Source organism: Papio anubis, chromosome 2, assembly GCF_008728515.1.
Source record: "Papio anubis isolate 15944 chromosome 2, Panubis1.0, whole genome shotgun sequence".
Classification (NCBI taxonomy): Eukaryota; Metazoa; Chordata; class Mammalia; order Primates; family Cercopithecidae; genus Papio; species Papio anubis.
The window spans coordinates 86,722,896-86,744,822 of NC_044977.1; the positions used below are offsets into that span (position 1 = coordinate 86,722,896).

The window sequence follows — 21,927 nt, forward strand, 5'->3', positions numbered from 1 at the left end:
CGTGTGCTTTGGGGATGCAGCTCAATCATGTTTTCTAGACCTCATACATAATAACTAATGTAAATGGCTTTGAAAATGTCCCGGAGCTAAAAAACTACACATGGTCCAACAAGAGTGAAACCCACTGGGGAAAGACATTTAGTATAAACTAGAAACATATGCTGGGATAGCACCTATAATGCCAGCACAGCTCATTTATGAGAATCAATGGTGGTGACCAGTTTTTGTTTTTGTGTGTGTGTGTTTTTTGTTTTTTGTTTTGAGATGGAGTCTCCCTCTATCACCCAGGTTGGAGTGCAGTGGTGTGATCTCGGCTCACTGCAGCCTCCACTTCCCGGGTTCAGGTGATTCTCCTGCTGCAGCCTCCCAAGTAGCTGGGGTTACAGGCATACACCACCATGTCAGGGTAATTTTTGTATTTTTAGTGGAGATGGGGTTTCACCAAGTTTGCCAGGCTGGTCTTGAACTCCTGACCTCAGGTGATCCACCCACCTCGGCCTCCCAAAGTGCTGAGATTACAGGCATGAGCCACCGCACCCAGTGGTGGTGACCAGTTTTTACTCATGCTTCAGGTACATTCCTGCTGCTCAGAAGTGTCCGATTGAGGCAGCCTGGCTCACAGCCTGGCCACCCTCCCACCACTGCCCTTCCTGCTGTTGCCCTTCCTGCTGCTGCAGTTGCACCTCTGCTGCTCCTGGTGCTTCCTGCCCACCACCATGGCCAAGAGCCATACTCACTGCCTCCACCAAGCTGTCCGCGCTCCTCTGCTTGTCGCTGTTTTTGTTCCGGAAGCTGCTGGGGACGGTCAGGCTGGCTGGTGTGAAAGTCCGGTAGGAGATGTCGGGCTCGTCTGTGTACCAGGAACTGCGGTGCAGGGACGGCAGGCTGCCGTTCATCTGGTCCAGGGCCTCTGACTGCTCCACTTGGATCAGGGGGGTGTAGCACGGTGTCCAGTCCCGGTAGGGAGGGGTTGCTGGAGGGGTGGCCCATGACCGGGTCGAGTGACTCGGTGAGTACTTCTGGGTTTTACTTGAATCTAGGCCAGCAACTGCCATGATCTGAGGAGAGAGAGGAGCGTTGGGAGACCAGAGGGTCTCAGAGGTCCGGGCCTCAAACCTCCTGCACACAGACCAAGCACGGGCGCTGCGCTCTCCAGGGGCAGTCCAGGCAAAAACTTGGAAAAGACATGGGTACACTGAATGAATGGGCGGTGACGACTTGGTTTTCTAGCAGACTGTGTTTTCTTTTACCCCGAATCTATAATGTATTTCCTATGGCTTTTCCCAAGGAGTTATCAGTTGCTAATTCATGAAATTGCTTCAGAATGAAGAAGAATGAGGGAAGCCCAACAAGCCGTGGGTGTGAACACACCACCCAGTTCATGCTGGGTTTAAATACCGAAGTACATTCAGGGTAAACTACCACTTCCTAGCACTTACAGGAAAACATAGCTGGTTCTCTTTGCTCTGGAATAATGCATCCTAGAGCTGGCATTTGGCATGTGCTAAAGCACTGTGTACAAGCCCGGTCCTACAATCCCACCACGGCAGATGCACCTTAGGGTTCACTCTGCAGAGAGGGAAGGGGAACCCAGTCTGTAAACAGCACAGGTCCATGCCCACCACCCCATCGTGCACGAATGAATAGCATCTCTGATGTCATATTTTCAGAAAGAAAAAGCGCCATATTCTTATCCTCGAGGGAAAGCCCTGGTGAGTGGGCTCTGGCCCCACCCTCCTGCCTGTGCAGCCGCCCTCAATGTGGGCAAATTGTTCTCCCCAGACTGCTCCCTTGGTAGGCAGGGGAGGTGAAGCCCGCATAGTGCCCACACGGCCCTGCCCACGGAGGGATCCATACACTTAACGAAGGAAGCACTTTAGAGAAAATGAAGGGCTGCACCGACTGTTCAGAGTCAGCCAAGTGGCCCCCACCCCCTGAGCTCAGATCACATCAGGCTCCGTATTCAATGCCCGGAAGAGGTGGTGGGGGTCGCAGGGAGGCACCTGGGTAGAGAGGCCAGCGTTGGCAGCTGGCTCCTCGGATTCCAATGCCAGCGGTCGCTTGCTTGTGTGAGCTTGGGCAGAATGGGGCTCATGGCCACAGCTATTTGGCAGGATTGTTACAAAGATTAACCAGACTGTAGGTGAAGATTCTCTCCTTCCCTCCTGGTGCTTAAGGCCAAAGAGAAGGGAGTGACCTGATGGTGGGTCCTATGTGGGGTGCCCCTGGGCATGGGGGCGAGACCAGGTGGGCCACTCACCTGTTGCTGCATGAGATGCAGAGGCAGGGCCGTGCGGTGGGGGAAGGTGGGAGATGAAGGGACCTCCTCCTGGCTGCTCTGCCGGCGCAGGCACTCGAAGTTGAAGGAGGATCTGCGGTGGGCTGGGAAAGCAAAGGGCATCATGCAACTGTGAAGCAGGTTCTCTGCTGGGACACTGTCTCTCAGTCAGGGTGGTCCCGGACGCTCAGCAAGGAGCCCAGGAAGAAGCAAGTGGTTTGTCCGAGAGAAAGATTAGGTAGTGAGGTCTCCAAACTTTAGGAGGAGAGGATGAAGGCAGAAGCCCCAGTGAGGGATGTTTTTAAAAGTATGAACTTACTACCTTTAAATGTTCGCCTGTTCTCAGGAGGAGGAGCGAAGGCAGCCCCTAGGGCAACTGATCCGAGTCAGAAGCCCTGGCCCTGCATACTGTGGGGCGCACACAGGACTTCAGTGCAAGAACCCAAGTCCTGCCAGAACCCCACGACACTTCCCATTGTCACCTTCCAGATACCCTAAGTGTCCCCAGGGGCTGACATATCTTGCTGGGGCTCCTGTGTTTACACCTGTTTTAAAGGGAGGGACTAACTGCACTGATCAGCTTAATAAGCAAATTTTTTTGTTGTTGTTGGGAAAGATTCAGCTTCTCTAGCACTGAAGACAAACAAGGACAACCCTACCTTTAAGAAAATGCTTGTCCTGCCAACAGCTCTTCCGACAGAGGCTCACACACAGCCTGACAAGACCATCCACGGCTCCCAGCTGCACAGGGCACCAGGCCCAGGAGATCAGTCTGAATTCTGGGGCCCTAAGACACAGCCAGCAGCCTCCTCCCAGAAACCTCCTACCTTTGCAGGGGTCTCCGTCGAGAGCACACCTACTTTACAAGGCATTTTTATGGCTCCTATCTTGACTGCTGCTTTTCTCAGGTCACAGGACCTTTCTCAGCCCTGGCAGAACTCCACAGGCCCCTCATTCCTCTATTGGAAAGCCCAGGGCCTAGCCAGGAGAGGATTCCCAGGCACACTGGGGCTGCACACAGAGACTGGGCTGAGTCCTTGGCTAGGCACTGCCCAGGAGAGAGGAACGAGACAGCCAGTCCTGGTCTCTCGGGCCCAGTGTGCACTGTGGGGCCTCCTTGTTCAGTTGCCTACATGGAACACACACGGCTGCCTCATCAGAAAGCCTGCCCTCCACGCACCACCCAGGGGCCAACTGTGCTGTGGAGCACAGGTTTCCAGATCGAATGGCAGGGCGGGGGCTGGGAAAGGAGAGCAGCAGTCCCTCTCCCGCATGCGGCGCTTTTCCATGTCTAAAATGCTCCATGGATCCCCACCATCCCTGTGCTCTGCACAACACTCTCTGGAGGAGGAGGGAATCCCCATGCAGCTGAGAACACAGGTGGAGGAGTGAAATGTTCTCCCTGTCCAAGGTCTGAGCTGCGGGGCAGCAAAGCAAAACCACCTCACGAATCACGAGCACAGCCACTCCTACCCACTCAGCTCCTCTCTGGCACTGTGGCCGGTGGGATTCATGTGCTTGCTGGCTTGGCCAGGTAGGAAACAGACAAAGGCCAAGGCCCGAGGAAGGCAGTGGAACTCACAAGGGCGAGGGCCTCCACCCGGCCTCACCTGCATCTGTTTCATCTAGTATTTATGGAAACGGAGTGACTTCATTTAGCAGCCTGTGTTTTGGGCTGAGGAATTAAATATTAACCATGGAAATGGGTCTGGTCACACTCCCCAGTGGGGCTGTGACAGCTGGAGTGAGGCAGAGGGCCCTGGGCACCTCCCAGCGGTGCTTTATAGTATATGCAGTTGGCAGACTCAGAAGCCAATGTGTCACGGCTATTTTTGGTTACTGATTAGAGTCCTCTTCAAAAATATGCTTATTTCCTCAGAAATTCCAGAAATGGATAGTCCTTAATTGTCATCAAAATGCCCACATGTTCAAAATGAAACTGTTCAGCCAGGAGCTGGAAGGGGCCAGGGCTGCACCCCTTCCCCCAGCTGGAGTTCCTCGCTCAGGATGACCCAGATCCTCCAGCTCCTGCCACCCACTGCTGCAGAGGGAAAGTAGGTGGGAGCAGCCAGCCCCAGCTCCAGCCCCTCTAGGTGGGATGGGTTTCCTGGCCCCAGAGTGAAGGGGACCAACAAGTCCAAAACCTGCCCCATGAACAGAGGGCACTGACAGACCTGACACAAAGATGAGGAAGGAGGAGGGCGCCGATGATGATGATGGTTGATGATGATGGCCGATGATGATGATGGCTTTATGATGATGATGATGGTCACGATGAAATGGGCGATACGGAACATATGATGTGATGTGATGATGACGATGATGATGATGTGAAACGAATGATGATGATGGCCGACGATGATGATGGTCGACGAGGATGATGACGCAAACACGATGACAAATGATGACGATGATGATATTTAAGCCGACGATGATGATGATCCTGAAATGACGATGATGATGATGGAAACACGATGATGATGATGATGATGGCCGATGATGCGATGGAAATGACGATGAGATGGTTAACACGAGAGAACACGATGATGACATGATGCACACGAAGATGAGAGAAGGAGGAGGAGGGAAGATGAGAGAGGGAGGAGGAGGGAAGATGAGGGAGGAGGAGGAGGGAAGATGAGAGGGGAGGAGGAGGGAAGATGGGAGAGGAGGAGGGAAGATGGGAGAGGAGGAGGGAAGATGAGGGAGGAGGGAGGAGGAGGAGGGAAGAGGAGGAGGGAAGATGAGGGAGAAGGAGGAGGAGGGAAGATGAGGGAGAAGGAGGAGGAGGGAAGATGAGGGAGGAGAAGGAGGGAAGATGAGGGAGGAGGATAAGATCTGGAGGGGCCTGAGGACAGATGGACACCAGAATGTCCAGGTGGCCCTCAGAGGCATGGGGTTTTGCAAGACGGGCCTGGGGCACAGCTGGCTCTGCACTTGAGCCCACTCTTCCCCTTTGGGGGCTCAGTCACCCCATCACAGAGTGGAGCAGGGCTGACAACAGCAAAAGCATGTGTGTGGTTTGCCTACCTCTCAGGATGGTCCCAGGTTCAAAGACAATGCTATGTATGCAAAACACCCCTCACCAGCTGTGCGTGTGCAATCTCAGGGCCCCACAGCCTCTCTCTTCTCGAAGAGAGTCAAGCACGGCGCTGAAGAGGCTGGAGATCTATCACGTAGGATGTGGATGAGAAAGAAAGGAAAGCAGACACACTCTCTGACCTGGGGCTGGTCTTGAGGACTAAAGGTCCTCACCTGGCAGCACACATCCATCACCCGCCCCCAGAGCGGGAGTGGGGGAGAGGCACACTGTTCCCCGGGAGGTTCCACCCAAAACAAAAAATCTGGCCTCACATGCTGGGGTGGGAGGTAGTAGGCGTCTCCTTGGAGATCTCCGTGAATCATAGCAAATGGGCGAGTCATCGTCCTCCAAGAATCCTTGGGGGTGATGGTAGCCTCGGGGCCTCTCAAAGTCCACGTTTCTGCCTGGGTATCTGCTGTAGTAGCCATAGTTTTGCCTGGAGGTCAGAGAAGAGGGCAGTAAAGTTCTAGGTAACAAGCTCTGTCACTCAACCCTGCCAGACTGACATCCATGCTCCTCTCCCCACCTCCTCCCTTGGACACAGTAGGACTGGCTGAGGACAAGGCTGGCTTCAGTTTCATGGAAGATTCCAGATGGAGAGCAAGGGCCATTACAGGAAGGTTGGGGACTGGAGGCCTGTGCTGAAGGATGTGCTGGCAGTTTTGATCCCTCAGCTCCAGGGCAAACGTGGATTGCAGATGTCCTGTGAGCCAGTCTCTCACCCACTCATTTCCTCCCTGAGAGCCCCTCTCCTGAGCGCCTTCCCTCTGCCAGGAACTGGGCACCAGGGACACCAAGATGCATGAAGCATGAGCCCCACACTCAATGGGCTTAGAAAATGCCACGAGCACAGCGAAATCGAATGCAAGCTGGAAAGAGCCAGTGCTGGAAGAGAGGAACTCATATGGTTCCGTGAGGTTTTCTTTCTGGGGGGTGGGAGAGGGATTTCAATTCCCGTCATGGAAACAAAAAGCAAGGCCCTAGAGCAGACCCTTGAGAGGGGGGATGAGGCCAGCAGATGGAGTGAGGGCATCCAAGCAGGCGCCAGTGTGAACAAAAGCCCTAGAGAAGGGAACACAAGTTCCTCTGGCTCAGAGTCAGTGGTTTCAGAAGTCAGGCATTTGAAGGAGACACAGGGAAGAGCCGCGGGAGCAGAGGGCGGAGGGTGATTTTCATCCGCCTGCTACGCCTCCTAAAGCAGAGTGCTCATTCTAATTACAAACATTCTTTCTGCAGGACAGAAGCCAGACGGACCCCTCTGCTGAGTGACCCCTTGTTTCTTCATCTCCCCAAGAGACCCCTTGAAGTGGCAGGAGGCAGGTGCTATGCATGAGGACCTGGCCGAGCTCCAGGCTGGCCGAGCCGCTGTGCACACAGAGCCCTGGGGCCACCAGAGCTCCAAGTGTTAATTCAGCAAAAACTGATCTCTCCAAAGACAGGGGGTGGTGGAAAGGCACTAACCCAGCCATGAAGCAGGCCCAGCTCCGATTTCCCAAGCTGTCACTAAAAGGCCTCAGAGGCCCCTAGTGGAAATAAGCAACAGGTCTGAAAGAATAGTCCCCACCCTGCCTCTCTGTGGCTCTCTTTCTCCAGCTCCACTCTCCCTCTGGCCTGGAGTTTCTGCTCCCGTTTTGCTTTTTTAGGGGAAGCCCAGTGCAGCTGCCGGTGGCCCTGGCTTCCTGAGCAGGCAGAGCACCAGGGCAGGGCGGCCTCCTGCTCTCCACAGGAGCCAGAGCAGCTCACCTGCTCCAGGTGGGCGAGCTGTCATCCTCATAGCACTCCTCGCTACTGAAATACTCCTGCTCCCCGAAGCAGCGGGGGTCCCTGAAATAGCCATGTATCTCTGGGTCTTCCCGGCAAATAGTTGGGAGCTGTTCATCTCCTGAGTCGGACCTGCAGTCGGGAGAGAGGATCTGAGAACCTGGGCAGGCGGCAGATAATTCCTGCTGCAGCCGCACCTCTGCATGTGGCCAGCAACCCTGCCTGGGTGCTCCTCGCTTCTCCCAGCATGCACCTGCCTCAGGCAGCACTGGACTGCTCAGGCTTCTGGCAACGGCAATGTGTGTCTGTCTGTGTGTGTGGTGTGCCTGCGTGCCAGGATAGGGTCTCTCTCAGTGCCCTGCACAATGTTGGTGTCAAACCATTGTGTCCAGAGGCCTTGGAGCCAAAGGAATAGGTGCAATTTGGAGAACAGAACAAAAAAATGGACCTACGATGCTGCAAACAGTGGTCAGCGGCCCCGGGAAAAAGACCTGGGTTCCCAGGGCATCTGCTCTGATCCCTCCCTCTCCTTCTAGTCCCCCAGCTCCAGCCTAGTGTGACTTCAAAACCTGGAACAAAGGAGCTTCCTGGCCACTGACCTCTGCTATATCAAATCAGGAAGGTCACGTGAGTTCTGGATACAGTGCCACAGGGGAAACCGTCACAGAACATGTCCACCATGTTTCCACAGGCTGCCCTGCCCCAGGAATGTGGTAAGTCTCCCTGAAACCCGGCTCATGCTGGCTTCAGTCCTCAGAAAAGGCCTTGGCTAAGTCAATCTTCTCTCCAAAGGAAGGATGGTGCTTCCTCCGACTTCTCCACTTTTTTGCACCCAGCTCGGGCCCACAAGGCTCCCGACTTCACTTGATAACATGACACCGGAAGACCTATCCTCCCCTGGCCCCCAACAAAATGAGCATTCCAACCACGATTCAACTCAGGTCAATATGCGTGGAGTGGAATATACTACACATATCTCGAGGACTTCAGGGAAAATGACAAGATCCCATTCCTGACCTTCGGGAGGTTTGGGTCATGCTGCAAAGCATCCACAAGAAGCCTGACTCCGGAGAGCAGCTGCAGCTGCCAGCCACACAGGCTGAGGCCTCCATAAGTGCACAATGGATGCTCCTAATGCCACTGTGAGGCCTGCAGGAGCCAGCCCATGGGGTGTACCTTGTGTGTGGACACCAGTCCTTGGATGGCAACAGTCGACAGAGATATGGATCTGAAGGTGCCTTTGCTTAGAAGCAACAACCTCTGACCTCTGAGTCCCCAGCCATGAATTATGATAACCTTTAACAGGCTGGCCTGAAGAAGTGTTTCTCATTCTTCAGCACTCAGAGAGGCCAGATGGTAACATACCATCACAGTATTTAAGACGAAAACAGGTAATGAGCACATACCTAATGTAAGTTTCATAATAGCGGGTTCTATCCAGGAAAGGCATAACATGGGAAGGAGGGAGAAGATAAAAGTTAATTTCCAACCAAATTTACAATGCAAACATCAGGCTACCTCCTAGAGAAGGGGTTAGCAAATTATGATTTGCCATCCACATGGGGGCTGCCACCCGGGCTTCTATGACCCATGGGCTATAAACAGTTTTCATAGTTATAAAGGATTGAAAAAAATAAAAAAAAATCCCAAGACAAAAACTATCTCATCATATGTAAATATATGAAGTTCAAATTTCAGTGATCATAAGGGAAATTTTACCGGGACACAGCCACACACCATTCACTTACATATTTCACACTGCAGCAGCAGAGCTGAGAAGCTGCAAGACTGTATGGTCCTCAAAGCCTAAAATATTGACTCACTGACCCTTTAGAGAAACAATTCACCAACCCCTGTCGCACAGTATGTGAGCACAACTGAGAGGCGGGTTTGTGGCTGCTGTTTTAAGGCCCCTTGGCGCCCCCATACAGGACGTAGGATGGCACGTGGCCCTTATCCTTTAGGTTCATCACGTGGAGAGTGTCAGAGGCGGCAATGACCTGGGGGGCACTCACAGATCCTGACACAAACGCCTACGGGGAACCTCCTCCATGCTCCAGAGCACAGAGGACAGACCCGCCTTGCTCCTTGGGACTAGAGGCAACACGGGTGGACACCACACGAGCAAGTGCAAACACACCGTCAAGGTTACCTTTTCACACTGGACCTTCTCTGAGGCTCCCGGTCATGCTTGTGGGAAGAATGATGCCCATTTTCAGACACATGCTCAAGGTTCCCAATGCTGGGCCGCTTTCCATGGGCAGCTTTGGACATATTGGCATTATTGAGATTGGCATTTGTTGAGGTGGGAACTTGCTTTCCTATGGAATTATGGTTATGATGGTTATGACACACCGAATTTCCTGCTGGAGGAAACAGCGGTTTCTCAGTATCACTTGCAGGTGGAATTGAAGGCCTTTGGACATGCAGGGGACGGTGGGTGGTATTGGTCTGCTGAAGGGAATCTCTCCTATCACTATTAACATGATTGACATGGTTTCCAAGCAGGGCACCATTTCTCTGCAAAATAATGGGAGACAACACCAGGTAATTTAACAAGTATTTGATGCAGACTAGCTATGTTAGGTAACTTTTTCTACATGAAAAACAAATTCTAGGCAAGTTCCGTAGGATCCCTGTAGAACAATCTGAGTGTCTTAATGATCAGGGTGAATGTGACTGTGTGGCAGTTGGTCCCCCCGAGATGAGGAAGGTTACCGATTTCCTGAGCTGGGGAGCAAGCTGTCGGCTGTCACTCGAGTGTGCTCTTCCGGTTGCTCCAAGTTGGGGTGACTTATACCCAGCTGGGCTGGCTGGTGGCCCCAAGGTTGGGCATGCTCTCTGGGCTGGGGGCCTGAAAGCCAGCTGGTGGATCAAAGAGCTGGCCCCATAAGGAGAAGGGTAGTGTGGGCAGCTGCCAGAAGGACCCAGGACCAGGATGCTCGTCCACATGGCCAGTGGCTGTGGCCGAGCTCCTCAGAAGCAGGCACTGAGGGGAAGGTGGATAAACTCAGGGAAAGAGCTGGCCTGGCCCTAGAAGAGGTGCTGATGCATGGGGAGGGTCTGTAGGCGGGGGAGGGTGTGGTCTGAAAGCCCCTCTAGACCCTGGGGCTGGGCTGCATTCTCCAGACTCTTCCGTGGATCATTAACTGCCCAAACTGGAGTCCTGCCCTGCTATTTCCAGGTGGCCAGTGTGTAGCTAGGCGTGGAATAATTACTTTGAACACATCATCTTCTTCTTCTCGTTTTGTTTCCTCAGGCTCGTCATCTTGCAAATCACACGATATAGCACGCCGGATTTCTGGCCCAATGTCATGCAGTGTCCTTAATCCCGCCTAGATCAATGGAAATGGCAGAACAGGTTAGACCACACATGGGCCCTGGGGCCAGCCTGGGTCCTGGCTTTGCTCCTTCCTGATTCAGCGGTGGGGAGGAAGGCTTCCCCAAAAGCCAATCCAGGGCACTGACTGATGTCACTGAAGGCAGTCTAAGGGTTGCTGGTATGGTCAGGCATCCAGATGGTCAAGAAGGTCCTAGGTAGGATGCCTGAGGCCTGCAACCCAGTAACTTCCTTTGCAAATACCCCCACTTCCAAGGAACACTGCCTGGTTACTAGTGCTAGGGTCTGCCAAGCCAAGAGCTTATGTCCCTGTCTCAATGACAGTCTTCAGTAGGCTCACCTACAAGAGCCCAATCTCTCCAAGCCCAGAGCAGGGCAAGGAGCACAGCCTGGCCGATCTAAAGGGAGGGTGATATGGACTCCCTGGCTGCATCTAGGATGAGGAAGCCTAGGTGTAGGTGCCAGAGGCACAGGCAGACCAATCAGCCCTCGGGCCACTGGTTCTGCTAAAAAGCCATGGAACGAGTGAGTGACACAACACACTGCAACCACCAGCACACTCGGACCACGACGGAGCAGACTGACACGCACACAGACCCGGCCACCATGGTCATCGGGATACCCTGGCCTGTAGCCTGTGTGCAGGCTGAGAACTCACCAACAAGGGGTCCGCTTTTTGAAGATCACAACAAACTGAAAGTGGCTCATCAGCCTTTGCAGACAGTGCAAGACCCACCAGAAGACCCCACTGGGAGACCCCTCCGGGCTCCTCACAGACACTCTGCATCTCCCCTGGGGCCCTCACAGCTGCCTTCCTCACTGTGGTCCCTGCTATGTTGGGACAGGGCCCAGGAGAAGCCCTTCAATTGTTCACAGCTTCATTAGGGAAGCATTCCAAGATGCTTATGCACGGTGCATGGAGGAAGGGTCTGCTCCAGCTCTGAGAGAATTATGTTTTGACCACCAATTTGAAGAAAAACAGTATGCTGAGTTAAAGACTAATAGGGACTGCATGGCAACTTTAACCTTTTCCACCGAAAGACCTGCAACTGAAGAAGGCATGTCCTCTCTGCCCTGGGTCTAGGGTCCTATATCCAGGCAGCCCCTCCTCACTCACTGGCAGTCTGCCTACAGCTCCGTAGCCATAAAGGCCTAGAGAACAGCTAAGACACTGACTGTGCAGCAAATGCTTCAACCTCAGGGTGGTTTGTAAAGGAAAACTGGGCTAAGTGGTGGGTCCTCAGGGGAGGAGACCGCTTCCCTGTCCTTCCTCCACAACACCTGGTAGCATGTGGGCAGCTGTGGCAAGGACAGAGAGGCATGATGACCATCCCTGAGACATACACGTGGTAAAAGAGATACCCAGCAGTGCTTCAGGGAGGAGGAGGGGATGGTGGCCGCAGTCTGGCCAGATCCATCAGGGCTGGGTCTCACTGGTCTGGGGATGCTCAAAACTGGTCCTGTGCAGTTGCCAATGCCAGTGCTGGTGATGTTAATTTAGAATGTAAAGTCACGCAGGAACTTCCTGAGATGCCCTTATAAAAACAGCCTGGTGCATAAAAGCACCCAGCCTTTGAGACAATTCTGCTAAAAACGGTGCCAGGTTGGGTTTGATTTGAGCCAATCTGTGAAGACAGAGCAGCAGATCTTTCCATTTAGTGAATTCTGAAGGTGAAAGAAGAGCCGGGAACGGAAGCTTTAAGCTTCCTGGCTAGGAATGCTGAGATCTTATAGGGGACAGACAGTCATGTCCCACGTCAAACCAAGACAGTTCTTGGGGTGGTCAGTGAGGCTGCTTCTCGCTCTCCTGTCCCTCTGATCACAGGCTCAGGATGCATGTGTGTATGCTTGTGCATACACGTACATGCATTCACACACACACACACACACACACACACACACACACACACTCTTTTCCCTCTCTCAGGATCCCTGAATTCAGCACATCTGAGCCTGGGAGGTCATTTGGTTCTGAGGTGGACCCACCTGCCATTCTCATGGAAACATCAAGAAGGTAACTGCAATGTTATGTTGGTAAAAGCTCTTACACAGCACAGCTGCAGGAATGTGAAGAAAGGTCATACCCAGCAGTACTCAACAGCCTGCATTTCATTCATTCAGAGCTTCCTAGGGTAAATTATTGAGGGATGATGAGCTAAGCAAGGGTTTCACTTCTGATTTTGGATCAACTGGGAAGAAAAGTCTGTTACATATCTAAGGCTCCCAAACAAAAAGACAAGGTTTGAGACACTTGCTGCTGCTTCCACAAAATAAACATAGGTTATAATGCACTCAAGTCAACACCCCCAAGTAAATTTGGTACATTAATCCATATTACAAGGCAGTAAAGGCCAGGAATGCTCCCAAGTTTAAACAACATATAATCCTATTTACTGTCATTCAACTGATTGGACTAGGTCTGATTAAAAGAAATAGAAAACTATTTATTTGGATAATTTTTAACATCATCCTCTGTTGACGGGTTGACATTTCACTGAAATACACATATAACATAATTGCATAATAGAAACAAAAACTGTCTCCAGCACATCTTCAGTGATACACAAGATTAGGATTCAGTCGACAAGATAGTGCAATGAACAGACATGGGACAGAGAATTTGTTTGCAACATAAATCATGGAGAAGGTTGAAAGGTGGCCCAAGTTGCCACTTCCAAAGACAAATAATGACAACATATTTATTAAAGAGACATTAGAGGAGGAGAGACAGCATCGCTCTTCCCAGACACAGAAGCAGAGTCAGAAATCATGATTATATTCTGCTTGTTCCAGGCAAGGAAAAACACACCTCGTAAGAGTCAGGGACTGACTCTACTTTTTCACATGTCATCTGGGGAGGGCCAGGTCAGGCTGTCCCCCACAACTGGGAGTGAGGGAAACAGATGTTCCCAAACTAGAAGTGACATGAAGCTTAAGCACAGCACCCTGAATTTATTACATATCACAAAACATGGTAATGAAGTTTTTCTAGCACACATATCAAGCTAAAAGGTAGCTTAGGCTGCTCCCAAAATTCCATAGGCACAAGTTCCAGTCCCCAGAAATACAGAAAACTATCTTAGACTCTTGAAAAAATTACTTTTCCACAGCCCTAAAAAAAAGAACATTTTTTTCCTTGGGATAAACACTTTACAATCAGTAAAATTATCTATTCTTTCGTATTTCATATCTGTGTCTACCTCTATCAGCAAAATACTATTTTAATTTGAAAAGTGGTCATTAGCACTTAAACCAACACAATTAAAGCCATGTAAAGTCATTCCATTAACATCACAGCAGGAATATGGTTTTGAAGAAACACAGAATTGCTATAAAATATAAACATTATTGACTTATTTTAAGATGTCCAATCTTATAAAATATTAAACAGAATCAAGCCTAGTTTCTGGTTGATTTTAAAATGCTAGATGTTATCATAAATATTTTTTTAAAAAGAAATGTTGGCGCTTTGCCTGTAGACTGCTGCTTAAAATTTTAGACACCATTTAGTTGGAATTTCATAGATACTCTATTGAATGATTAAGTTATCAAAAAAACTAAAATGTCTCTAAACACTTCCGAATAGCATAACATGATGATATTTTGACATCAAATATGAACACCCATTTACCTTCCTTTCTCCTGCCCACTTTTAGGGTTAAGTTTCTCCTGCCTAGATGCATTTGCAATGCTTTTGCTGCCTGTGTCCCTAAGCTAGCTCTATCAGACACACCAGCCATCTGCCAGCCCTCACAGCGCCACAGCAAGCATGCACAAGTGCCTGCAGCCCTGTCCTGGACCTATGCTGTAGCAGTGGAGATAAGAGATGCACGTCTCTAGTCGGGACCGGGCCAGGCCATTCATCTTCAGGATACAAGCGCCAGGCTTTCAGACTCCAGCCAAAGAACCCTGCCTGGCAGAGCCTGTTCCCCATCACAGGCAGGCTGCACTCAGCCTAGGCTGGCCCTGTACACAGTCATCTCGCTGGTGACAAGTTCTGGTTAACCCTTTAGCAGGAGTCAGTCTATACCCAATGAGAGGGGACCTTTTTAGACTAGTTCCATTAGAAAACAGAATGAGATTAAGTTCTTATGGAATAAACCTGCTCATCTGCAAGCTGCTGTCCGCCTCCTCAGCACATCACACATGCACACCCCTTATTTTAACACCACTCTCCTCCAGGAAAAATGTGATGGTGGCTTTTGTGTCCCTTGTGAATGGTCCTTGTGTCAGATATAAAGGGTTGGAATCCTGGCGCTCTGTTAGTAATCCACAGTGATTCCCTCACTGAAAAGTCAGGGGTAACATGACCCCCACAAGCTCCCACAGGGGTTCCACTATTCCCATCACTTGGAAAGATAAAGGAAACTTTAAAGAAATTACCCAAAATATGACCTTTGCCTGCACACAATGTGAGAGCTCTCTGTTTCAGTTCCACCTTGATTCTTGGTGCAATCAAGAATCTGATTCTGTTGTAATTTTAACAACCGAATCAGAAAGTCTTCCCAGTTTCCTGATAATAGAGCATTCTGTAAAATTCAGGCTTAGCAGAAGCTGTAAATCACAACTTCTATTCTGATAGCATCTTTATGCCAGTCATTGTGAGGTTACATACGAATATTCCACTAGATTCCGGGAGGAAGGGAGAGCAAAGGTTATTCCCATGTGGTTAAATTATGTGCCCAAATGAGTCAAAGGCTCAATGAGGACTCTTGGCCTCTAAGCCTGTTCTTCCTGTGACACTGGGCTGCCTCACCTCTCCCAAACTCTCCACCTTGACCACCACCCAGGCAAACTCACTGCACCTACTGGGAAAGAGTGCTGGATTGGAGTCTGAATCACACACTTACTCACCTATCGTCACGACTGTGGGGTGCCACCTGATCAAGGCTAACCCTCTTTTGACTACCCTAGCAGAGCTCTTATATTCCTAAGTCAGCATGGAGATGACAAATGATCACAAGCTATCCCTGAAACGGATCCTGTTTGGCACACATCCTTGGTCCCAATTGTGCACTTAGGGGAGCTGACTTTTAAAACCACTTTCCATCCTGCCCTGACTCAGACCATCACACCTGCAGATCAACACAGGCAGCAAGACTCGGCCACGCTAGACGAATGAGGGCATAGCAGCTCCATGCCTTGGGGGAGTGGGCTGAGACTGGGAAGGGGCTGGAGGGGGAGACCAATTCCAGTTAGGGCAGTGCCGCTGCACAGGAGCCTCTTTAACAAGGGAGATGATTAAAAGGCTCCAGCACCGTCTGCCTTTAGGGGAACCTGGTAGCATTCCCCCAAAGCAGCAGTTCCCAGGTGTGTTCCAGGGACCTTGGGGCATCCCAAGACACTGTCAGGGGTCCATGAGGTCACTGTGATTTGCATAATATAAGGATGTTCTTTGCCTTGAACACACTCATCCTCTCATGAGAGCACAGTGAGGTTTTCAAAGGCTGCCTGATGTGTGATGTCATCACCCTGGCGTCTTTGTGCTTGCATATTCTTGTTTTAAAAATTGCTTAGTTTTAATTTCTAAGACAGTAAATATTGACACACAAGGGTCTTCAATAATGTAGAGTACAAAAGGGTCCGAAGACCAAAAAGTTTGATAACTGCTGACCAATGTATCCTCCAACAGGCACTACTACTGTTTCTTCAGATGCAGACTTTTTACCCCATCTAGGATTCCCACTATTCTGTGGACCTTTCTCCATTCTTGGAAGAAATGGCCTTCCTATGGCTTCTCTGAGCCAACCTTTGGGACTTCTCAATGGGTTGCCTTCAGCATGCTTTAGAATGATGTGCCCTTCCAAGTTCCCAAACAGCTGTGTCCCTTAGGTCTAAGAGGTGCCAAGGAGAATGAACTCACCTGGGTTTCTACCCACCCTGGAACTGTTATTAAGTCTTAGCCAGCTCCTTCACACAGATCATCTAATCATGACACAACTGGGCTTCCAGAGGACACTAGGTGCATGGTACTAAATAACAAGCCACGATAATTACCACCTTTTACTACTATGTCACATCACTTCACTTCTTTTCAGCAACTCTTTCTTCTCAAAGACTTCTGAACATAATTATTATTTTCAAAGAAGCGAGATCTCCTCACTTTCTGAAAGAGTATAGAATGTAGTACCCAATAGTCCAGTGGATTAATTTTTAATTGGGTTGTTCCACATGTAAGCTAGTCGAGAAGAGCCTGATGTCCAATCTTACCTTTGCTTCCCTAGGATGTATACTGGCCTGCCTCTCATCTTCTATCCAGGAGCCGAAGAGTTTAGCCTATGGATGCTGGTGTTGGGGGTGTCAAGTTTGCTGTGTGTGTCTGTGAAGATTCTAAATAATGAACTTGAGTCGTCTCTCACAACTTTCTCTACACTAGAAGCTACACTTCTCTGCCAAGGCTTTAAGAGAAATGACAGAGGTGTCTCTGCCGTTTGATGCCAATCAAGTTTCAGGAAGCCTTCTTTCCCTTTTGAGTTGAAGCTGGAAGCGGCCTTCCTGATTCCTGGCTGTCTTTTCTAAGCCGGCCTTGCTACCAACCTTAGCCAATGCCGTTCCCCAGCAAAACAGCCAGGCCCAAGTAGAGAAAATGCTCTTGTTCCATTTACATCACTCCCTAACTCCCATCTAGAAAGTGGTCACTTGTCAGTTTTTACTTATTTGAGGAGCGTGGAGAAGGCACGTGGAAACGCTGCCCACTTGAATCGCTTGGGGCCTTTCTGCCGAGGCCTGAGTGTATGGAATCTTGGATCTAGAAGGTTGCTCACACTGGCCCTCTGAGACAGGGTGACACATACAGGGGGTAGGCACATGCCATCCTTCAGCACTGAATCAACTCAACATCGGGTGGGTCAAAGACAGACAGAGGGACTGTCTGAGGGCAGATCAGCTTCTCACCAGCACCCACAGGGCGGACCGGCTTCCCTTTCAGGGATGATACATCACATTCCTCATAAATTCTTATAACTTAATATACCCAGGCGCTGCCCAATCATAGCAGAAGTGGGCCTTTGGACCACAGCAGGGTCCTGGAGGCTCCCTGCAATGCCAGGCTCTAGACCTGTAGTTGCTGAGTCACAGAGCAGTCTCAGGAGGGGTGGGGCTGCTGGCAGTGGGGAAGGAGACTCAGGTGCTAGGGTGACAGCTGTTGATACCAGGTGCAGCTGTGCTTCGACATCTTGACAAGTGGCCTGGCCACACTGGAGTGTTCCTGGCTTTCCACCCCATCCCCCACATCACCATGTGGTGCAGCATGAAGCAGTCAAACCTGCCCTTGGGCCCTATGGACTGTGCTGTGAGAACCCACACCACCTAATGCGAGCTCCTGGATGTTAACTAGTCTGCACACTTACACACATGGGGGCTGAGTCGGGAGCTAGACCCATTTCCATAATGAGGACAGCAGGTCCACTGAAGTCCAGGTAGGTCAGACCTCTTGGTACAGTGAGCACTGCAGCCAAGGGCAAATGTCATAGGCACAAAAGACATCACTGGAAAAGATCCTGAGGCTGGGATTGACCCTGTCAGTCATGCCTAGGACGAGCTTGCAGAAAGCATACTTCCCACTGGGGACATTGCTCTCACCCTCTGCCTAGCCTTTGGGACTCTTGCCCTCCCAGGATGCTTGGAAGAGTGTCCACTTCTACAGGAATAGGGTCCCCCCCGAATCTGCTGTCTCTCTCTTCCCCTGTCTCCGCAGGCCCCACATGCATACACACGCACTCGCACACACACACACAGCTTCCAGCCTGTACATACCAGGGCAGGTTAAAGGGGCTCATAAGCCCTTCTTTTCTCTACACACTTCAGAGACTTCAATTTTTTTAGATTCTTCTGCATGACCTCTGCACTATGGCTACTTTTGAATGTTGATCTTAAAATCCCAACTGGCCACTTGGGGTGTCTTGGGCTCAGCATCAGATGTACAGACTCCAACCACCATTTGGAATCAGCTGAGAATTCCAGACCAGACACCCTCATCAACCAACATCTTGGGCAAAAATCTGCTATTCTTAAGATGTGAAAATGCAACCTGCAGAGTTACCTTTGTTGACATCTTTGTGCACTGCCTAGATATCTTTAAAAGAGGGGAGTTCTCCTTCTCAATGGGTAAGTATGGTACAGAACAGAAAAGAGATCAAAGGAAAACAAGACTTTCTTAAAGTTCTGGTAGTAAACAGGCATATGATATTATTATTGTTGTAGTCTTAATAATAAGCAATTATACGTTCAAAGTGCTTTACAATCACTTAGCTATTCCTCACAACAGCCCTGTGAGGTAGGTCGACATTAACCCCATTTTACAGATGGGGGAAACTGAGGCACAGAGAGGTTAAGTGTCTTGCCCAAGGTCACGCAGCAAGTGAAAGCTGAAACTGGGACTAGAACCCAGGTTCCCTGACTCCCAGTGTCCTTGAAACTAGACCACACTGCTTCCAAAGAGGCATCCCCAGACTGGCTCTGACCACGAATTAAAGACGGACAATGTTAGATGAGGTTTGGGTGTGGTGGTGTTTCCTGTGGACACGTTAAGATGGAACCTGAGGTGTTGCCTGGATTGAGTTTGGCATGCGGGGTGTATGTGTTAGTTTCAATGGGTGTATCTGAGCTTCCTGGCCTGTCCACTTCTCACTGCATTCTGGACTGGGTCACTGCAGAGAGCAGGGCCGGACGCTCAGGAGGTCATGGTGGACTGGCATACAAAAGGAACTCTGTCAGCTCAGCGCCGAGGGGCCTGCCAGTCTTTGGGAGTTCGGGCAAACTAGGGATGCAGGACTTTGGAATGGAGTCAGATGCCCACCTTAGGCAGGTCTGCTTAATCTTTTTATTTTTATTTTTATTTTTTTGTTTTACTGGCCAGCATCAGGAAGTTGTGTTCATTTCATTTCTCTGTGGGGCAGCTGCCCCCCTCCTTTGCTCTCTCTCACTCTTTCCCTTTCTCTGAGTCTCTGCTTGGAAGGGAAAACTGTTAAGACTTGTACGATCCCTTTCACGAAAAAGAACCACCGTGAGCAACGTCCGCGACAGGCAGCCCTGGCTCCGCAGATGAGCCACGGCCCCGCTTCCACCTTCCGGAGGAGTGCTTTGCTTGGAAGGGGTCTCCCTGGGGCCTTGGGTCTGCTTTTTCCTGCATTTCTTCCGAAATGCTGTTTCAGTAGAAATAAGCCCACGTGAGACTTTTCCCTTTCAAGGCCTTAGCCACAAACGCCTTCCGACTAACCAGCTTGGTGCCGTAGCTCAGGCAGAAAATTCTAAAGCATCCGTTCAAGCATCTGAAACAAACGAATCAGCCAGTGAAATCTCATCTGTTAGCATCTGTTCTCCTCTTAGATTAAAAAAAGAAAAAAATTTAAAAAGAGCCTTTTGATGGCTTCAGGTAGAATCATGCTTTAAAAAAAATAACAAAACAAAACTCCACTCCTTTTTAGACTAAGGTGACCAGGCAACAGGTGTTTTAATCTTCTACAGATTAAATCTCTATGGAGAATCCCATTTTCTTCTGTCTTTATGCATCAAGCCTCCCTAAGAAGACCACATGGGGCACATCAGGGGCTGAGAGTCCTTTGTTTCTTACATACCACCCACATCTCCCCTCAACCACCTGCATCACGAACTGGTGGCTTGGGCACAGGCTTTACAATTATTCAACCTAACAACCTAATTCTTTATAGCTAGAAATAATGGTCTCCTCCTTAAACCAAACTTCCAAACAGGCAAAAGGACTATCCCTCCAAAGCTTTCCTACGATGGGGATGGAAAGGCTCCCAGCTGGGATGAGTGGGGGACATAGTGTCCTCGGATTCCACTGGAGTGCGTGTCTTTTGCAGAAAGGAAATTCTTGAATGTTAAAAGAAAGAGAAATGAACAAAACTTTTCCCACTTAGGGGTCTTTTTCTCATCCACAAGACACTGGACTAAAGAGTGTCTGTAACTTGCACAGATGTCCTCATCTAGAAGGTCTGATGGGACATTCAGCATGCATTGCTGTCTGCTGGGAAGGGGACTGAGAATTTTCATGGCTGCATGGCTGTGTTCCTTTATTTATTTGCCCCTGGTGGAAACTCGTAGGTCACTCGGATGTAGCAACAATGGATGACGAGCGAATGCTGAGTCAACCCAAAGTGAACATGGCATGTAGGAGATGCGCAAGAGGAAATTAAAAAAGACCTGATGCAGCTTCTCTCTGGTTCCCTCTGTAGAGGGGCTGGAGAGAAGGTTGGTTTTAATGATGAAGATGGATGGAAGGATGGAAACTGCACACTCATTCAGACCACAGAGGCCAGAAGACACCGGATGCCGAGCTCCTTCCCACACATGGATCCAGGAGCTCAAGCCATTCCCCTTCATGTGGGAGGCAGCATTGCAGTTGGTCTGAACACAGGGAGATCAGATGGAGCCCACAGGGTTCAAAACCACAGTGCGTATGTGTGTCCTTGAAAAAACATTCTCTGGGGATGGGGGCGCAGAGGTCTTGGGCCCGTCCTGGAAGCTGTTCAGACAGACTGCACCCTACGCAGCACAAGCACGCACATGCCTAGGTCCGCACTTCTGCGCTCACACTGCGATGGCCACGCTCCACTTTCCATTAGCACGCAGTCTGTCAGCCATGGGGCACCCTGCCGTGGGAGGAGGCAAGCCATCCCCCATATCAACAGGCCACGCCCACTCTTGGGGCGGGCTTCCCGAGGCTGTGTCCTTGTCCTAGTTACACTGGTGGTACAACTCTCCCACTGCGGTCCCACCAAATTTTCCTAACTGCTACATTGTCACCCGGTATTTCATCACGCAGAAAGGAAAGCCTCCCCATGTTAATTAAACATGGGGTAACACATCACACTCACAGCCATTTCTACAGCACAGGAAGCCAAAATGCAATTAGAATTATCCTTCAAGGAGACAAAAAAAAAAATGTCTATGTTTAATGTTTCAGAATCAAGTACATTTTCAGTTTCTCTGTTAAGATTATGAACACAACTTAATTTTCCAGGCTGCATTCTCAACATAAATTACACACGATGCTTCAACTCCCAATGGAGCCATGCGAAAATATGTTGGTATCATCTAACTGGAAATGTTTGCATTTCATCAATAAAATGAAACTCTATAAACAATAAAATGAAAAACGTTTAGGAGAAACCCTCAACATTATTGCAACACAAAGCAAGAGAGTCTTTCAACCCACAACCTGCCACTGTAATTCATGCCATTTGACCCTTCAACTTAGGACTCAGAAAATCCCAGACGTGAAACCTGGTAATGACTTAGCTGTGCGTTGTTTGTGCATGTCTTAAAACATCAAAACACTATTTCCAGCCACTAGAGAAAGTGCTGAAATTGTCTAACTGGGAAGTCTTGGGGGTTCAGAAAAAGTAAAAATGACCCTGCATCCAAGTGGCCACCCATACCTCTTACAGAAAATGCAAGATTCTTATGGTACCTAGCTAATTTGCTCGCTGTAAATTAGGACAT

General features: G+C 49.9%; 1 protein-coding gene across 17 annotated transcripts in view; it reads right to left on the reverse strand.

Moving 5' to 3' along the window:
• The window catches only part of CACNA1D (calcium voltage-gated channel subunit alpha1 D), a 327,018-nt gene that overhangs the window by 2,700 nt on the left and 302,391 nt on the right, over window positions 1-21,927 (reverse strand). For 13 of the 17 annotated variants that reach the window (XM_021934314.2, XM_021934308.2, XM_021934312.2 and 10 more), the window contains 7 exons: window positions 10,340-10,456; window positions 9,274-9,641; window positions 8,528-8,554; window positions 7,104-7,253; window positions 5,633-5,796; window positions 2,261-2,382; window positions 738-1,058 (listed from right to left, as the gene is read on the reverse strand). In XM_021934314.2, coding sequence (XP_021790006.2) covers window positions 738-1,058; window positions 2,261-2,382; window positions 5,633-5,796; window positions 7,104-7,253; window positions 8,528-8,554; window positions 9,274-9,641; window positions 10,340-10,456 — 1,269 coding nt within the window. Of the gene's footprint in view, window positions 1-737; window positions 1,059-2,260; window positions 2,383-5,632; window positions 5,797-7,103; window positions 7,254-8,527; window positions 8,555-9,273; window positions 9,642-10,339; window positions 19,731-21,927 lie in introns of those variants that run through there. The other 4 variants (XM_021934311.2, XM_021934318.2, XM_021934322.2 and 1 more) reach the window with 3 other exon arrangements.